At 41.2% G+C, this 17,172-nt stretch overlaps 2 protein-coding genes across 5 annotated transcripts; one reads left to right on the forward strand and one right to left on the reverse strand.

The window, feature by feature from the left end:
* Positions 1-515: 515 nt before the first annotated feature.
* On the forward strand, positions 516-10,067 carry LOC115742514 (LEC14B protein). Of its 4 annotated transcripts, XR_004015576.2 has the most exons (11): positions 627-839; positions 1,181-1,696; positions 1,928-2,047; positions 3,269-3,346; positions 4,840-5,013; positions 6,529-6,606; positions 7,972-8,147; positions 8,636-8,794; positions 9,039-9,099; positions 9,532-9,869; positions 9,953-10,067. XR_004015576.2 is itself a non-coding variant. In XM_030676846.2 (10 exons), the coding sequence occupies exons 2-10, from the start codon at positions 1,268-1,270 to the stop codon at positions 9,721-9,723; spliced, it is 1,467 nt and encodes a 488-aa protein (XP_030532706.2). In that variant the 5' UTR covers positions 516-620; positions 1,181-1,267; the 3' UTR covers positions 9,724-10,067. The 4 variants fall into 4 exon arrangements, 3 of the variants coding, with proteins under 3 accessions (XP_030532706.2, XP_030532705.2, XP_030532707.2); XM_030676846.2 differs by lacking the exon at positions 627-839 and adding an exon at positions 516-620 and having other exon boundaries at positions 9,532-10,067; XM_030676845.2 differs by having other exon boundaries at positions 9,532-10,067.
* Positions 10,068-12,349: 2,282 nt separating this feature from the next.
* LOC115742559 (LRR receptor-like serine/threonine-protein kinase ERL2) lies at positions 12,350-14,271 on the reverse strand. The gene has a single exon (XM_030676946.2). It carries the CDS (start codon positions 13,839-13,841, stop codon positions 12,615-12,617), a length of 1,227 nt encoding a protein of 408 aa, XP_030532806.1. The 5' UTR covers positions 13,842-14,271; the 3' UTR covers positions 12,350-12,614.
* Between the last annotated feature and the right edge of the window lie 2,901 nt (positions 14,272-17,172).

The raw sequence follows: 17,172 nt of genomic DNA on the forward strand, positions 1-17,172 counted from the left end.
TTACAAGAAGTTTAGGACTTTTTTGGTAATTTTCCCAACTTTGGACTCATGTTCTGTTTGTCTTTAAAAAATTAATAGGGTATTCAACGGGACAAGAGTTTATCGGACTTAGAACGGACTTCTCATCATAAACGAACAAAAAGGTCGCGTCTACTCGGTATTATAACGTCTAGATGGAAAGAGATCAAAGGATTGACTGCAAGCCTTGTGAAGAAATTTTAGTAGGCATGAACACGATGTCAATGCAGGATTGGCAAAAGGATTAAACATGGCATGACCGAGTACAAGAACATATTACGAACCAAAAGTGGAAGCAAAACCTTAGAAATAATGCAATTAATGTCGCACACGCAACGCAAATATTACGGCCTTCAACGTTGTATCGCCGAATGTAATTGCTGACGTGGAATTGCTGGCCCAAAGCTAGCCCACTGCACGCGCGCGCGACGCGAGTGCAGTGCCAACATCTGCGACGTTGACTGGACCAGGTGGCGGTGGACACATGGTATACACGCGGAATAATCCGAGTCGCATGATTTTGGGAGGACAAAGAAAGAGAAAGAGCTCGGGCATCATCCATTCAGCAAGAAGGCAGAGAAGAAGACAAGCCCGCGAATCAGGTCGGTGGTTCTCTACAGATTCTTGGTTGCACTGATGAATCTCCCTTACTTCCAGTTCTAGTTTCTCTTCGCCGGATGAGAGTCGGGGCTCGTGTATGTGTCTGGTTTCTATGAAATCTTGTGACGGGTGGGATGCGTCGTTGAACTCGAGACGCTTTTGACTGTCATCGTGGGCATGTAGTTCGATGGAATTTGAGGGGCCTTTTCAATGACAATAGGGCGAAATTTATTGCTCCGTGTGCAAGCTCATAGTTCTTGGGTGATATTCTTATGCTTGAATTCTTGATTTTGGCCACTTAGCATGGCGGGGGAAAGCAAGATTAGCTCGTGGATTACTGATGCAGTTGAGTTTAGCTGAATTTTTACGAGAGAATTTGTAACATATGGGGGAAAATCATCTTCTTGGGTGGTAACGTGACGGTAGTTTAATTGTTTGACTTTGGTTGGTTGGTTGGTTGGTGTTCTACGTGTTTACACTTAGTGAAAGCGGAATTTTATGTTCCCCCCATCTTTTGTGTACTTCCCACTAGTATTTAAAAAGAAAAGAACTGGTTTTGCAGCACTGGTGGTGGGATTACCGTTAACTGGGACATGGATCAAGCAATGCCGCTGTTCATTCTACCGTCACTAGCGGTATAAATACAGCAATGCATTTGGCTACTGGTTGGCAATCAATTGCTGAGATGGGGTATGCAATGAGCAGACTAGAGATTGAACCTGAGTCATGTGAGGAAGAGAAGAGCTTGGACGAGGTTGGTAACAGCCAAGGACCAAAGGAGTTGCCAAGATGTTTGGATCATGAGATAGCGCATTTGACGAATCTGAAGTCGAGGCCCCATGAACATTTGATCCGAGATTTCCCTGGGAGGCGGGCTCTGTCTGTTTCCACTGTTAAGATGCTGGCAGGTCGAGAGTGCAATTATTCAGGAAGGGGGAGGTTTTCTTCTGCTGATTGCTGTCACATGCTAAGCAGATGTGTGCCTGGTAATGGTCCTTTGCTCATGGATCAGATGACTAGTCGAGCTTATGTTTCACAGTTTTCAGCCGATGGTTCTCTATTTGTTGCTGGTTTTCAGGTACAACATGTGTTTCTGGAACTTGAATATGTTTCACGGGAATTGTAATGTACTAGAGTGTTTATGCTTCAACATTTTACCACTTCCTGTGATAACAGAAACTGAGCCTAAGAGACATTTCCCGTGTCGGGTTTTTTTTTTTGGTGTATCCTCTTATCTAGCTATAGGGTATAAGATGTATCAATGTGGTAAATGTGATTTCTAACCCTACTTGTCCAACAACCTCTGCAGGGTGGTCACATTAGGATTTATAATGTTGATAAAGGATGGAAATGTCAGAAGAACATTCTTGCCAAGAGTTTACGGTGGACAATCACCGATACATCTCTTTCTCCTGACCAGCGTTACCTTGTGAGTTCATGTATCTCTTTCAAGGAGCTAAATGTTTGTCACCTGAAGCTTTTGTATTTTCAAGTCATAGAACATCTCGCTGAACTTAGTCTCAAGAAACTAGGTACAGCATATGGATGTTGCTAGCATCTGTTGCTCACTTTACGTGCAGCGTGCATCACAAGTTTTGTTACGCCAAAATATTATGCTTGTATGTAGTAAAATTTGATTGACACACATATAGTAAATGTTCTTTTTTTTTCCCCTGAAAAGTGTTATGCATGTGACTCATGGTAAAGTTTGACTTTTGGGGAATGGAGGCCGACTCTGGCCCCTGGTGTTAGTGGGTCAGAGAAACTATTCAAGATGACACTTCTTTTATTATCTAGAATGTATGGGAAATAATTGGACATCAATTCAAGTTCTTAGAGTTTCTAATGAGGTCATGCATTCTGAAAAACCAACATACTCTTCTGTATTTTGAGAGATATTTCAAGTCTTGTTCTCGTTTTTGTTCTGCTTCTGGATTGTGCATCTCTCTTTCATGTGGATACGACTGTCTTTAGCTTCAATTTATCATCAGGCATTCTTATAGGAATGTACATTGAGAGCTACAGTTGCGTCTCATACTTGGCCTTTTTGCGTTTCCATGCTTCAGGAAATTAGTAGTGCTATTTGGATAGTTTCATGTAATTGGCTGTTGGCTCTTGATAATGGTCTAGAAATTGTCAGCTAGGAGCTAGGATTATTATACATACCAGATGTTATTTCATAGTAATGCAAAGGCCTCTTTCACTTGATTGATGAGTTGCAGATTCTCAAATTCAAGTTGCTCATTTGTAATACTATACTAGATTGGACTTTTGTTCTGTTTTTACCATGAATATGGCTTCTTTAGAGTATTTGTGATGCCACTAGGGAAGAGGAGAAAAAAGATTAGATGCAAAATGGGGAATGAAATTCAGTGCTCGGTGTACGTAAGGATTTCTTCAGTGATCGCCTGACAGAAAGAATTTCTATGAGCATCAAGAGAACTGATTTTCGTGGGTTAACTCAAGCATTTTGTTATGGCAAACTATTTTATTACTCACATTTTTTTCCATTGTCTTTCTGCGGGTTGAAGCTTTCTTGTTTCTTCATTTGCTCATTCTATCATCAGTGGAATATAGCTAGACCATATCTCTTGAATAACGCTTGCTTACTCAGCAAAAAAAACATATGTCATATCTCTCTAATTTGCAGGTGTATGCAAGTATGTCACCTATCGTCCATATCGTTGATGTCAGCTCGGCTGCTGTGGATTCTCTTGCAAACGTAACGGTATAAAGATAACTAAATTCAGAGATTAATATATAAGATAACTAAATTCAGAGATTAATATCTTTTTGTAGAAGCGATATGTTATCTTTGACACATTGGCCTACCATGACAATTTTCTGAGCATTCTTAAGCATATATGTTCATATTGTTCATATTCATGTGCAATCTTACAAGGATGGTTTGCCCTCATTGGAATCCAACATGGTTGAGTTGGGTTTCTCCTCTTAGTGGGCATAACAGTGCCCTAAAATTCTGGATAACTGACATAGCCTGAAGCAAGAATTTTGGTTTTTTCTTCTCTAGTCCCTTTCTGAGCTCCACTTTTGTTAGACTTTTGTTCAGCATGTTTTGACTTGGGAGTTTAAAAGCCCTCAGAACTCCATGCAAGCAGCATTGCAGGGGTCTCTGTGCCTCCCCCTTGTGGATGCACAGTATTTAATCTTGTGTAGTCTTGGTTAGTTCTCATCTACAGTTTCTGCCTGAGGAAATATGGCCAGATTCATGATTTCTCAATCATCTTATGGCTGCATCAGGTGGTTGTCCCTAAGTCAGCTGGTTGGAGTAAATAAGAAGGTTATGAGTGGATTTGAGGGTCTCCAGTGAATAGATCCAAGTACCCCTGCTCTTAGCATTTGGATTTTTTCCTAGAACCTGACTCCACCAGGCTTTGGTTGGCTCGAAATATCGGAAATTTCTTGTACTTCTGTAGTTTATCCTTTATATGCTTTAAAATGGGTCTTCTGTGCTTATCAAAGCTTGCGCCTGAAAAACAGTTCCTATTCCTCCCATTCAATCATCAAGCGATCAATAAAAAGATTTTCAAATTTCTCACTGATTTTGGTTAGTTCCTGCAGCAATTTCTAACAGAACATTTTTCTCGTAAATTTGGCAGTGGAATCTGAATTGTTAATACCTTGAATTCCTCATGGCACCTGTGTCCTTTGCACACTTTTTGAAGCAGTTAAAACGAAATATCTGTCAGGTTTATGATCACATCTGCATCCTTTTGATGGTTTTTACTCTTTTCTTCCCTTCACTAAGCTGGACAAGAACTACTTAATGTAATATTATGAGCTACTACAATTGTGGTAGTTTGATGGCATGAACATGCTTTTTGTGCATATGGAAGTCTTGACATTGAGCTTCTGTGAATCTTATGGTGATGCTGGTTAATGAATTCCTATGGAGTTCTGTTTTTTCTGACTATCCTCACAATTATGGATCAAAACACTTGAAAGAAAAATTAAAAAAAAAATAGACAAAATTATGCAGGAGTTACTTTTATCTTGTCCGAAACTGATGAAATAAACAATTTCCTCAAGAATTTCATTTTAAGCAAAATGCTGGATTGATAGGTTTATTGCTTGGAGATATTGTGCTCGTCTTTCTTGGAATTTGCCATCTTGCCTCCCATGTTGATTTTCTTTCAGAATAAGTTTGCTTGGCATTCTTGAGTTGAGGTTATACGACTCCATTCCTCTTCTATTCTGCAGGAGATCCATGAGGGTTTGAATTTTTCCGCTGACAATGGACCATATTCTTTTGGAATCTTCTGTGTCAAATTTTCTACTGATGGACGAGAACTCATTGCTGGAAGCAGTGATGATTCTATATATGTCTATGATCTTGTGGCAAATAAGCTTTCCCTCAGAATTCCTGCACATGAGGTAAAACTTTGGTAGTTCTTGTGCTTTTTCGGATTTGTTTCTGATACGCTTCTTACCAACTACTCGGAACTTAAAAGATTGGTGCTCAGTGTTCCAATAGAGATGCTTGTATTCTTTTGCAAATGTAGTTCGACTTAAGTTTGGTTTTGTATGGATTTTATCTGCCAGAGTAAATCCTCTCCTTTCGGAGATATTTATGCCTCAGTAATAATTGGTGATTGCCTGAGCAATATGCCATGATTTGGATTCTTGGTAGCTGGCCTTGAATTATGATTCCAAACCTCTCTTGGCATCTGATATGGCAGATCTCTTCATTCAAAAGTTGATAAATGTCCTTGGAACTGTAAGAACCGTTAAAAGTAATCGATTAATGTCCCTGCAATATGATGTGAGCTGCGATTCCGAAGCCTCTCTGGGCAGCTGATATGTCAAATTCTTGATCTCAGAAAAGATTAACATATAGGCCAAGAATTTTTTTTCCCACGCCATTTTAGAGTTGGGTACAGCTGGTTTTATTGAAAATTGGCACCTGACAATGTTGTTGGTTGACCATTACCATTAATTAAGTTCCACTTTCCCTGCGGTTGTCTCTTTTTCTTTTTCCTTTATCTTGGAAACTCCAGACGTCTATTATTGATTCAAGGCAGTTATATAATTTTCAGTCTTCGAGTATAGTGGTTTTGCATGTTGCAAACATCTGATATTGGTAAAAATGAGTGAACTACGAGAAAGGATTTGTTGCCTAGATTACTCATCTTGATTTTCCACCCTTGCTTCTGCAAGTTCATTATGCCAAAATTGGAGATTCAACTTTCTTTTCTCAGGTTGTTAGACAAAGAACGATTCTTCAAATGAAGAGGCTGCTTGACGAAATTTCCTGGTTTTGTTGTCTTTCCCTTTCCGGTTATTGTTGTGGGAAGAAAAGTTGAGATGAGCCAACTCATGATGTTGAAACAGTCATAGAGGGGTCAAAGTGGACTTAAACTGTTGTCATCTCTCTTGCAATTATCCTTTTAAGGTTGGAAAAGGAATGAGGGCCTTCTCTGTCAGAATTTTTGCTCCTTTTGAATCTTTAGCTGAGGAAGTATGCCCATCAAAATGCAAGTGCAAAAGTTCAAAGATTATATGGGGAAAAAAGTAAATTGCTTGTGCACTTTGTATTGTGGATTCAGTGTGCCTTGAGTACGTAATTTACATGCAGTTGATATGTTTTCTACAGCAATCTATGCACATAGTTTCCTTCAGAAAATCTTATACTCTGGTGTCATCATAAGTCCGAATGAGATGAGTGCATTGGTTGATTAGAACCTGAATATTTGCGGAGTCAGTGAGTCTTTACCTTCAGGTCTGTTCCTCTGGTTGCACCTAATCATTATTTTATGCGATTATATTTGCCTGCTTCATGCATCTATTCTCATCTCCATTGCTGAATGAGAACAGTTCTACTTTATCAAATTCTGTTGGAGAAATAACTCCCCAAGTTTTTAGAATCTCATTTCGTTTTCTAATTTGCAGTCTGATGTGAACACAGTTTGCTTTTCTGATGGAAGTGGTCACATAATTTATTCTGGGAGTGATGATACATACTGCAAGGTACTTAAGCTAAGTATCCCTAGATCTCTTTTGGTTACTGCTCTTTTGCTTAGTTTTTGGTTATTAACTTGTGTAAACTATTCGGACATGATGCGCATTCAACATGTATTTGTAAGGGTGATAATCCAGTCATTATATTAGCAATCATGGGATCTTTTTAATTTTTTCGTCAGTTCTCTGAATTGTGATTCATAGAATTTTCCTATGTAATTGGTGTGTGCATCCACTTTCTTAGCCAATTTTGCACCCAATGCAAACAAATGTGCTTGTGTACAATTGATATCACTCAGAAGGCAGTGGTGGAAAAGGCTTTTTCATTGTTATTGTTTGTATCATCCTATTTGTGATGTTGTTATGGTGATGCAAATGACCAAGCATATTGTGCAAATTTATGAACACATGCATAGCGAGAACTCGCAACTGCAAACGGTAATATCATAAGTATCGCGACTATTATCTGAGAAAAAAAGTAAAAGCTGGCTCACCCTGTCAACAAGACTCTGTAGGAGGCATGTCCAGTATTCAGAGCTTTTTGACAAGCCAAGAATTCACCTTATATCTGATTGATGTTACAACTAGGTAAGTCTTATTTTGACTATTGATGGACTGGTCAGTAATGATGAAACATGTGATTATGGTAATGTCCACTTGCTTCTTACAATTTGATGTTGACCTATTTTATCTCCGTCCTCAACCATGATGTATCAGTCAAACAATTAATTAGCATTCATTTGGCAATTAGATTAAGAGACACCATCAAAAGTACTTAGATCAATTGATTTTCAATGTCACACTCCTTTTTCTGTTGTTTTGATCGTGGTTAATGTCGGTTTCTCCTGACATGCGGTGTAAGTAAACGTTGGCTTTGTAGTTGATAATTAGTATCATTTTAAACTAAATTTTCCATTCTCAGAAGGTTTGCTCATTTCTTTAGTGCAACGTAACTCAGTCTAATTGTGACTAAACTTACAACACCATTTTTCCTGTCCACTAGATGTTGTATTCTTGGCCTAGATTTTTTAGCATTTTCGAACGGAAGTAAGTGGAAGCCATTGTTTTATTATAAGAGCCGTTTCACTTTTTTCCACCTTCCCAAGCTGCTCCTTCAAACGATATATTAATGCAAGTATGCTGCTGTCTCATCTGAGAAAGTATCTGGACACAAAAAACCTTGTTATGCTGCTATTTCATCTCGGGCAGTGCCAGTGAGCACAGCACAATAGTCTTAATGCGCGATCATGTTGCGACCCTATTTGTCATGGTTCAATATTAATGAATTAGGGAATATATGTTTATGAGCTCAGAGGAGAACTGAAGCAAGCTGGAATGTTGGTCCTGTCGGGAAATGACTAACTATTTTTGTAGGTGTGGGATAGACGTTGCCTGAGTGCTAGAAATAAACCAGCAGGAGTTCTGATGGGACACCTTGAAGGCATTACGTTCATTGACAGCCGTGGTGATGGTCGTTATTTCATATCAAATGGCAAAGATCAGACGATCAAACTTTGGGATATTCGGAAAATGGACTCTAATACCACTTGGTTAGTGTGCTCAAGTTGCATGTGCTGCCTAGAATTTGGTTTCGACATCAGTTCACCTAACATCAGTGCCTTCTTTCAGTTTGTTATGAAGGGTTATGTTAAAAAGTTCCTCTAGTAAGCATATCTACTGAGGAAATGTTCTACTTCCAAAACATTGATTACTTTCATCCTCAATAATATGTACATTGAAAATCATAATTTTACCTTATTTGCATACTTAAAAATCGAAGCTGAGTGAACAACTATGTTCATGCGAATTGTTGCAATCCATATACGAGCATGAAAAGGATGAGCAGATGGAAGTATTAGAACTTAAGAAGTTGGAGATGCATATTGATGTATGACTTGCAGATAGATGACCGCACGAGCTCTTTGTCGACTCTTTCACATCGATCCTCTGTTATTTGGCTTGCTCACATCTCTTTTCTGCCAGAGATGGACGAGAGAGCGATTTTTAACTCTCTTTTTCTTTGGTTGATTTGGTGCAGCCGTCCAGGTTATAGGAATTATGAGTGGGATTACAGATGGATGGACTACCCTCCTCAAGCTAGGGATTTGAAACACCCATTTGATCGGTCAGTGGCAACATATAAAGGCCATTCAGTGTTGCGTACTCTTATTCGGTGCTACTTCTCCCCGGAGCATAGGTAAGAAGAAACAAACGTTAATTGGAAATTCAAATAAAGTGGTAATATTTGATTGGTGAGTCTTTTGGCTGCCTGCTTGATGGAGTGAGAAATAAATTAAATCTGTACATGAGTATTTAGCGGCCAAGTTTGATTAACACCAAGCTCCTAATGAGCTTGAATGCCGACTTAGTTTCCAGTTTGATGGGGGCGATTCCTTTTTCTAAGACTAACCTGTTAATTCCATGATTTTTTTTGTGTGCAGCACTGGCCAAAAGTATATCTACACTGGATCGTACGATTCTTGCGTTTATATCTACGATGTGGTACGTAATTCTTTTCGCTCTATGTTGTTCTACTTCAGAATGATGTTTGTTGTTGTCCTGTTTTGACATCAACATGGAGAAGATGCTAAATATAGGATGACTTTAAAATCTTAAGTCCTATTGACCTACATCAGTCGCTTGAAATCTTGCTGGAAAAGAGCGGGTATTTCTCTTTCTTGTTGGCTCGTTAGAAGAGTGGAAGATTCTCCGACTGAATACACGCTTCTCCTTCAACATTCTGCATGAGGATCAAGAGATCCAATGAGATACATTCTCATCACAATCGGATTGTTCTGTCACATCCATTGTCAAATGCATTCAAGATGCATATCCGACGAAACCGTACATTTGCATATGTGTTCTGTCCCTGCGTAGGTACTCGGCTATGTAAGAATTTTTCGGTGTTTTCTTGGTTGAATTCGCTTTGAATAGGTGACTGGAGCTCAAGTTGCGGCCCTGAAGCACCATAAATCGCCGGTCAGAGACTGCAGTTGGCACCCGGACTACCCGACGATCGTGAGCTCTTCTTGGGATGGGGATATTGTGAAATGGGAATTCCTGGGGAATGGAGAAATAGAGATCCCGGTGATGAAGAAGAGGATCCGGAAGCGACATGTCCATTAAAAAGACCGCCTGCGGCAGCTCCCATGCTGATGGACTAGCCGGGTAAATAATCGTTAATATAGTCCTAATAATCTCCTCCTCGTGTACAGATGAAGGTGCATCGTTCAAGCTGAAGCCCCAAGGACACGTTATTCGTGAATTCCGTTGTACATACATAATCGACCTTTCCAGTGGAACTGTGTTCCATCGTTTGCTTGTTTTACAAGCTCGGGGTCTACTTTCGTTGTAGTAAACATCTGCCTTGAGAGCGTCATTTCCCGAAATAAATGGCGAGGCGAAATTCGCGATCCGGGCGACCAAGTCGCTCCGAGCCTGTAACCGAACGTTAGTCGAAGTCGGTAATGACAAAACCACCCTCATCTGCCTAAGTTCCTGCTTCCCGTCCTATGCCACTTTCGACTGGATTTCCGAAGTACGCATTCGCAAGTCCTGAAATGAACTCCTCGTCCCGGCCGGATTGGGATAAAGATCTCCCCCGGTTTTTTTCTTCTCCCCTTAAGAGGGAGGGAGGAAAAGAAAAAAGGGGTAAATAGGTAAATGCACATGTTTTGGAAATTGCCAATTTGGCTTTGTCCTAAGCGGGAAAGAATTTCGTTGCAATTGATAATGACTTTTGCGTGAAATTGGATGACTACGTACTTAAGTCGATGCGGTGCGTCGTGGACATTTATTAAACACGTGGTTTTTGTTTTTTGGTTTTACTTTGTGAAGAGAGAGTAATGTAGTTTTGATTTTTATATTTCTTAATGCAAAGAGGTACGGCAGCCAGTACCGACTTTTTCAATTTGTTTTTTTTTTTAATGATTTGCCAATTTGATGGCTCCGACCAATTTTAGCCGGAAGTTACCGGATTGGATGTTTTTATAGATTTTTTTAAATTTCCTTAATTTTTTTCTCTTCCTTTTCCTTTTTTTATTTATTTTCTTTTCTTTTATACTATTACTCATAAAAACAAAATGCGGTGCACACATGGTTGGGAACGGCAATTGGACCACTGGTTAGGGCCAAGGCCCTTGCCCAAATCTAGCGAAGGGAGATCTCGAAAAGGCGAGAGTGTCACAGCCTTTGCCCGGTGGTTGGTGAGGGCTTCTTGGCCCTTGCCGAGGCCTCGGCCGATGACTCCCGGCTCATAAAAATATATAAAAAAAATCGGAGAATTTTTTTATAAAAAAATGCAAGAATTGTCGACTTCGGCGCCAGCCGTATCATGTAATGGCATCCACGCCATTGATTTCCGGGAAAGGAGGATTACACGGGCAAATCGTCAAAAAGGTTTAGGATTAAATTGATCATAACAGAGAGTTTAGAACTAAATTGGTCACCGCACAATAAATTAGGACTTTCTAGACAACTATCCCGATAATAAAGGACACACGAAAAGAGAGAGACGGACACGTGCCTTGGTTGACATATATATGGATAGGTTTAGTTTTAGAGGGAAACCACACTTCTCCATGAACTATGTGCTCTTTTTCTCATTTCAAACCCTCCTCAATTCTTTCTTTCTTCTTCTTTTTTTAACCTTCTATTGGAGCATGGTGAGCAAAGGATGAAGTTATAATCTGTCGCTTGACCTTCTTTTTTTTATGCGCAACCCCTCACCTCTCGAGGGCATCATCACTTTGGAGCTCTCAACTACAAATGAAGTGCCAAAGTTGGTCTTCATTTAATTAAACAAAACTGGAAAACTTAGTTAGCATTTTTTAGCGTTTGGCACTGAATCACGGTGCCTTGCTTGCACGAGTTAAAAGCAAGTTTGGGGGGATGGGGCCCACATCATTGCCTAATTTTGACCAACACCTGCGTGGATTGTAGTGTAGTGTGTACACTAAGCCTAGGTCTGAATAATAAACAATAATAATAATAATGCAATTCCACTCTATTACGAATTCAGAATGATTGGAATAGGGTCTCCTGAGTGGTTGATTTGGCAACAACCCACTGTAAAAAAATTATGGATCCGTATATCTCTTGTCTGAACATTATATGGATGATCCTGTCTTTGATGGTTGTAACCATTCTCTGTCTGCCCATTTATACTCCATTCTACATTTTGAACTGTTTGCCCAACCAAAAACTTGGAACTGCAACCCCCCAAAAAAAAAAAATTACCGAATTAGCTCTACTTTTTAACTTTGACTTTTATCCAATTCGAAACACCCGAAATGGGTAAAAATCGCATGAAAATTGCTCGTGAGATTCCGGGTTATTTATTGTCCGATGGTTCGAGGAGTTTGTCTTCCTCTTCCTATCTTTCTTTCTTTTGATAAATAATTATTTACAATGAGAAGGACATGAAAATTTCTCATGAAATTCCGTGTTATATATAGATTTAGAAATCATTCCACCCGTCTCACCCCCTCTCCAAGGGCAAAAGGGTCTTGAGATTTGTCAATTGCAAATGAAATCTTACTTCCCATCTCCCTATTAAATTAATTGCTCGAGGAGACCAAATTACCATCCGAAAGATCCAAGAACGCTTATTTTGCAATTGAAAAATTATAAGATTCCAACACTCCCCCAATAAGTATATAACCATAATTCCAAAGGAAATAAAAATTTATTGCAGAAATTTATATTGATATTACTAGCAGTAATTCCTTTTTTTTTTTTGGACGAAGAATACTAGCAGTAATTCAAAAGCAGCATATAATATCCCCTCAAAACATCTATATAATAAAATTTTCAGGCCAGCCCTCTTATTATTCTCTATTTACCCAAACACCTATCAACGACAAATAAATAAATGAATCAAAAACCAACCCCCCACCAATTTTAATTAAAATTTCCCCAAATCTCAGTCCTATACGTATCTTTCCTTCCAATTTTGCCCTCCGTCCAAAAGAGGAAAATTGCCCAAAAAAGCAAGAGACTTACCCGAATTCCCCATTTTACCCTCTCCACTGGTTGCACTGCGAAGTAGGCCTCGTCTTCTGCTTCCCGGCCTTCAACGGGCACGGCGTCTGTACGGGCGGGACCATGCAATTGTACTGCAGGCACAACGACGTGCTCAACGGGATGTCCGCCGTCGGATTGATCTCTATCCCCGTCAGGAAATTGTGCTGCAGATACAGTGTCTGGATGTTCGCGGCCAGCAACCGGTCCACGAACAACCCGGGCACTTGCCCCGTGAACCGGTTGTTGTTCAGGTACAGGTTCTGCACCGTCGAGAACATCGGGGATATCTGGCCCGACAGCTTGTTGTAGCTGAGATCCACGGTTGGGATCGCCACCTGGCTCGCCGGCTCCACTGCCCCTTCGAACAAGTTGCGCTGCAGTTGGAGGTTTGTGATCGGGAAGTCGAATAGCCGGCCCGGGATCGGGCCCGAGAACCGGTTCACGCCGAGGTCGAGGTAGTTGAGCCGGTCCATCCGGTTCAGGACCCGGTCGACCGGCCCGCCGAGCTGGTTCCAGGAGAGGGAGAGGTACTGCAGCGAGGCCGGGAGGGCGAGCGGCCCGAGCGTACCGGAGAGGCCGTTGTGCTTGAGGTCGAGCCGGGTCAGCGACTCGGAGACGAACGGGGGTACCGAGCCGGACAGCCTGTTGTGGCCGAGGATGAGGTTGGAGAGCTCCGGCAGCGTCCCGATGGGGCGGGGGATCGCTCCGGTGAGCTGGTTGTAGCTGAGGTCGAGCGTCCGGAGGCTCCGCAGCAGGCCGAGATTCGCCGGAATCTCGCCGGAGAGGAAGTTGCGGCTGACGGCGAGGAACCGGAGGTTCTTGAGCTGGTACAGCGTCTGCGGCAGCGAGCCGAAGACCCGGCCCGGGACGATGGTAAGCTCGGCGAGGGAGGAGAGCCGGCCGATCGCGGGGTCGATGCGGCCAGTCAGCCCCGGAGAGCCGGCTCGGGGGTCGCCGAGGTTGAGGGCGATCACCCGGTCTGCGTCGCAGAGGACGCCGGCGAAGTTGCATGGGTCGGCGGTGAAGTCCCAGGAGGCGAAGAAGGTGGACCCGGGCATGTCGTCGAGCGACTTCCGGATCGACTGGAGGGCCAAGAAGTCGTTGGGATCAAGGATCGCGACAACACCCAGACGGTCGCCCATGATCAAGCACATTGCACATAACAGGCGCGAGAACACGCTCTGAAAGCGAGACCTCGCCACGACCCTCTGCTTCGCCATGGCAGAGACGCAAGCACAAGGCTTGGGAATCGAAAGTTGGGCTACAGCTGCTTCCGGGGTGTCTGGCTATTTAGGGAGGAGAAGAAGAAGTGCTTTTTTCCGTGAAGGGCGAGTACTTTTTGGGGCGGTTCAGAGCGTGAGAGCTATAATGGAGGCGACTGGCTATCAACAAGATTTTATACACGGAGGAGAAGAGGTGGCTTGAAAGAGAAGGGAAGAGGACCAGACGGGACTCGACTGTTGACGATCTTTGTGCTTGGCGGTGATGGTGATGGCGATGATGATGATGATGATGGATCTTCGTCTCTTTCAAAAGCGATACCTGCGTTGGCTTCTCGGCGAAGACGAAGAACGAAATCGCTACCCACTTTCAATGGACTGGTGTCGGTCTGGTCTATTGGCTACACTGCAAGGGCTGCTTTGGTTACGCATTTCTCCCTTTTCTTTTTCTTTATTTTTTTAATAGTACCTGTTTTGTTACGAGTTCTTTTACTGGGGTGGCGTTACTCGCTGGGTTTTTCTTTATTGGGAATGCAGATCGGGGACCAAACGGTTGTCCGAGCCTGCGTGGCAGCCCGTACGCCAGGCTCGGGTAGGTGACAGGTTGGCACGGGTGGGGCTAGGCTCGGGCTGGGATCACGTGATCGATCTCGTGTTTGGTTTTTCGGTCCCTGGAGAAGGAAGGAAGGAAGGAAGGGAGGCAATTGAAGGCGAACTGATCTTGGGTTCGGGTGCGGCGGGGGCGCACGGCGAATGCGTGAGCTCGGGAGGGCGTTGCGACGACACGTCATCGGTCAACTGTTGACTTGGTGGATGCCAGCTTGCTCGTCATCCGCATCATGCTCGTCATCGAATGCTTGTTGTCCTGTCTGAGTGTCCGTAACGCTCACATTCTTCATGCCAAGGCTCTTTGGTTTGCCTCGCTTGTCTTTCCTAGAAATCCGCGAATCTTTTTCTTTTTCTTTTCCTTTTCCTTTTTCAACTTTGGTGGAATTGCCAAGTTTGTGTGGAAATATAAAGAGAAATGATTAAGCTACTGCTTTCAATCTATTATGAGAATAACAGCCTGTTTTGAATCACAAAAAAAATAAATTATAAATTATTTTAGTACCCATTCCTTAAAGAATTTGTAGTTCACAACATACCGTTACTCTCACCGTGGCTTAAAATCCGTCATGCTAACAAAACCCAAACATTAATGACCTTTTGATGTCCTCGATGTTGGAGTCGCTTAATTAGGTCATATGCAGGCATGCGCTTCAAATGAATACTTACTCACTCATTTCGATAAAAATTGGACGGTTCGATTTGAAAAATAGAATTGGTCTTCCGTGAATTGAACCGCTGATTTGGAACCGAATGTCTCGAGTGCTTAGGTCATTTAGCATTTTCGACATCAAATAAATTCTCTATTCCACATTTTTACTCTCTCGATAAATCAATTGTCTCTAAGCGAATCTTAGTTTGGCCATAGTGGGAATGAAACGACACAGCTTTGACGCGAGACAAAAAAGGGGAAATTGCATATATCAATGGCGGTCAAACCTAATATTCCATGTCGCAATCTATTCAGTACGTGCAAACAAACTCTATAGTTTGACCCCAAAAAAGACAATAAATGATATAAATTAATCAAGGCAATATCATGCAGAATCAGTTAAAAAGCAAAGCTATGCAACAATCTCCTACAAGTCAAAAAGGGTTTGATGACCAAACTCGGCCCAAACCTCGCAATCAGCAATTTAATAATTGATTAGGAAGTTAATCAACCATTAAGATGTTGGAACATTTGAAAGCGACACTCCCGTGGAAAAACTAACACACGCGGCAAATCCTGCTTTCTTTACCTGCCTCCTTGTTCTAAACTGGACTTTGCATCAAATATATTAAAATTCAGAAAATGACAGCTTCATTCTCGAAATTTCATGAAAAGGATGCATGGGCGAGCGCTATTAAAATAGATACGACACAAAGAAGGTCACTCGATGTTATATTATTCTAATTCTTTTGAATTTCGAATGATGCTTTTTTTTTAAAAAAAAAAAATTGTACACACAATGATATATGAATGTTCGAATTTGAAAAGGACATATGATTTTGTCATTTAATGTGCGTCTTGAATGTTTGGAATTTTGATAATTTTTGGATAATGGAGGGTTGCTAAAGCAATCCGCCGAAACACAAAATCAAAATAATTGAAGGATTGTCTGTTAATCCCGAATCGCGGAAAAAGTACACTAGAAGTGTCATAATTTTTGTACGGTGTTCATTTGAATGTCATTACTTTCAAAATATTCACTTAAGTGTCATAACTTTAAAAAATCGTTCACTTGAATGCCACGTTGACGTGGACGCCGAAAAAGCCGACGTGGCGGCAGGATATATGAATGTTCGAATTTGAAAAGGACATATGATTTTGTCATTTAACGTGCGTTTTGAATGTTTGGAATTTTGATAATTTTTTGGATAATGGAGGGTCGCTAAAGCAATCGGCCGAAACACAAAATCAAAATAATTGAAGGATTGTCTGTCAATCCAGAACCGCCAATTGAGAACCTGTTCGTGGTTAGTTGTCATTACGTCGCGTCTAAGCTGTTCTTGTTCGGCCCAATCATAGCACTTAAGTCAGATTTCGGTTGAACCACTCTCTACATTGGAATACTTATCAAATGATTGTTTTGCACTGCTTTGATTATTTTCACTTCGGACGGAAAGCATGCTCGGATGGGAATGTCTTTGGCTCTTTCCTATGTGGATTTCTCTCTTTATATATGCCATGCTTTTTATCAAATTTACAACCGTCAATAAAAGTAGGACCAAATAACAATGAAAACTAGTGTTAAAAAATTATTTAAGAAAAAATCAATTTTTTAAAAAAAATATATATTATTAAAAGCGTCACGTTAGTGCCGGTCAACCAAAATGATTGAATTGTTATAAATGCAAAAGGTTTAGACCTAAATTGGCAAAAAAAGGCTCTGGACTGAATTGTTATAATTGCAACATGTTTATGGTTTTTTTGGTAATTGTTTTTTTAAAAAAATTGACACAATTAGTCCTAAATCTATTGTATTTATGCTAATTTAGTTCTAAACTTTTCGATTTTTGCTGTAAATTGCTGATGTAGCGGTCTAGTCTTTCAATTGATCATCTTAATTTTTTGTTTGGATTTTTGAATACGGTATTAGAGCCAGGATCTATCCCTTTAGCATTTGAGCCCATTCCTATTAGTCAAATTTCATGTTCCACGTGGCAAGTGCCATTGCTAACCCCCTATCTCCTATTTACATGAGATTTCCGTTCACTTATCGGCTCAAACTTTTTGGAATGG

Source organism: Rhodamnia argentea, chromosome 7 (genome assembly GCF_020921035.1).
Source record: "Rhodamnia argentea isolate NSW1041297 chromosome 7, ASM2092103v1, whole genome shotgun sequence".
NCBI lineage: Eukaryota > Viridiplantae > Streptophyta > Magnoliopsida > Myrtales > Myrtaceae > Rhodamnia > Rhodamnia argentea.

Coding starts and splice junctions, on each gene's coding strand:
- LOC115742514 (XM_030676846.2), top strand. CDS start 1,268: ATGCATTTGGCTACTGGTTGGCAATCAATTGCTGAGATGGGGTATGCA. Junction 5,014..6,528: donor TCAGAATTCCTGCACATGAG/GTAAAACTTTGG, acceptor TCTAATTTGCAG/TCTGATGTGAACACAGTTTG. Junction 6,607..7,971: donor GTGATGATACATACTGCAAG/GTACTTAAGCTA, acceptor CTATTTTTGTAG/GTGTGGGATAGACGTTGCCT.
- LOC115742559 (XM_030676946.2), bottom strand. CDS start 13,841: ATGGCGAAGCAGAGGGTCGTGGCGAGGTCTCGCTTTCAGAGCGTGTTC.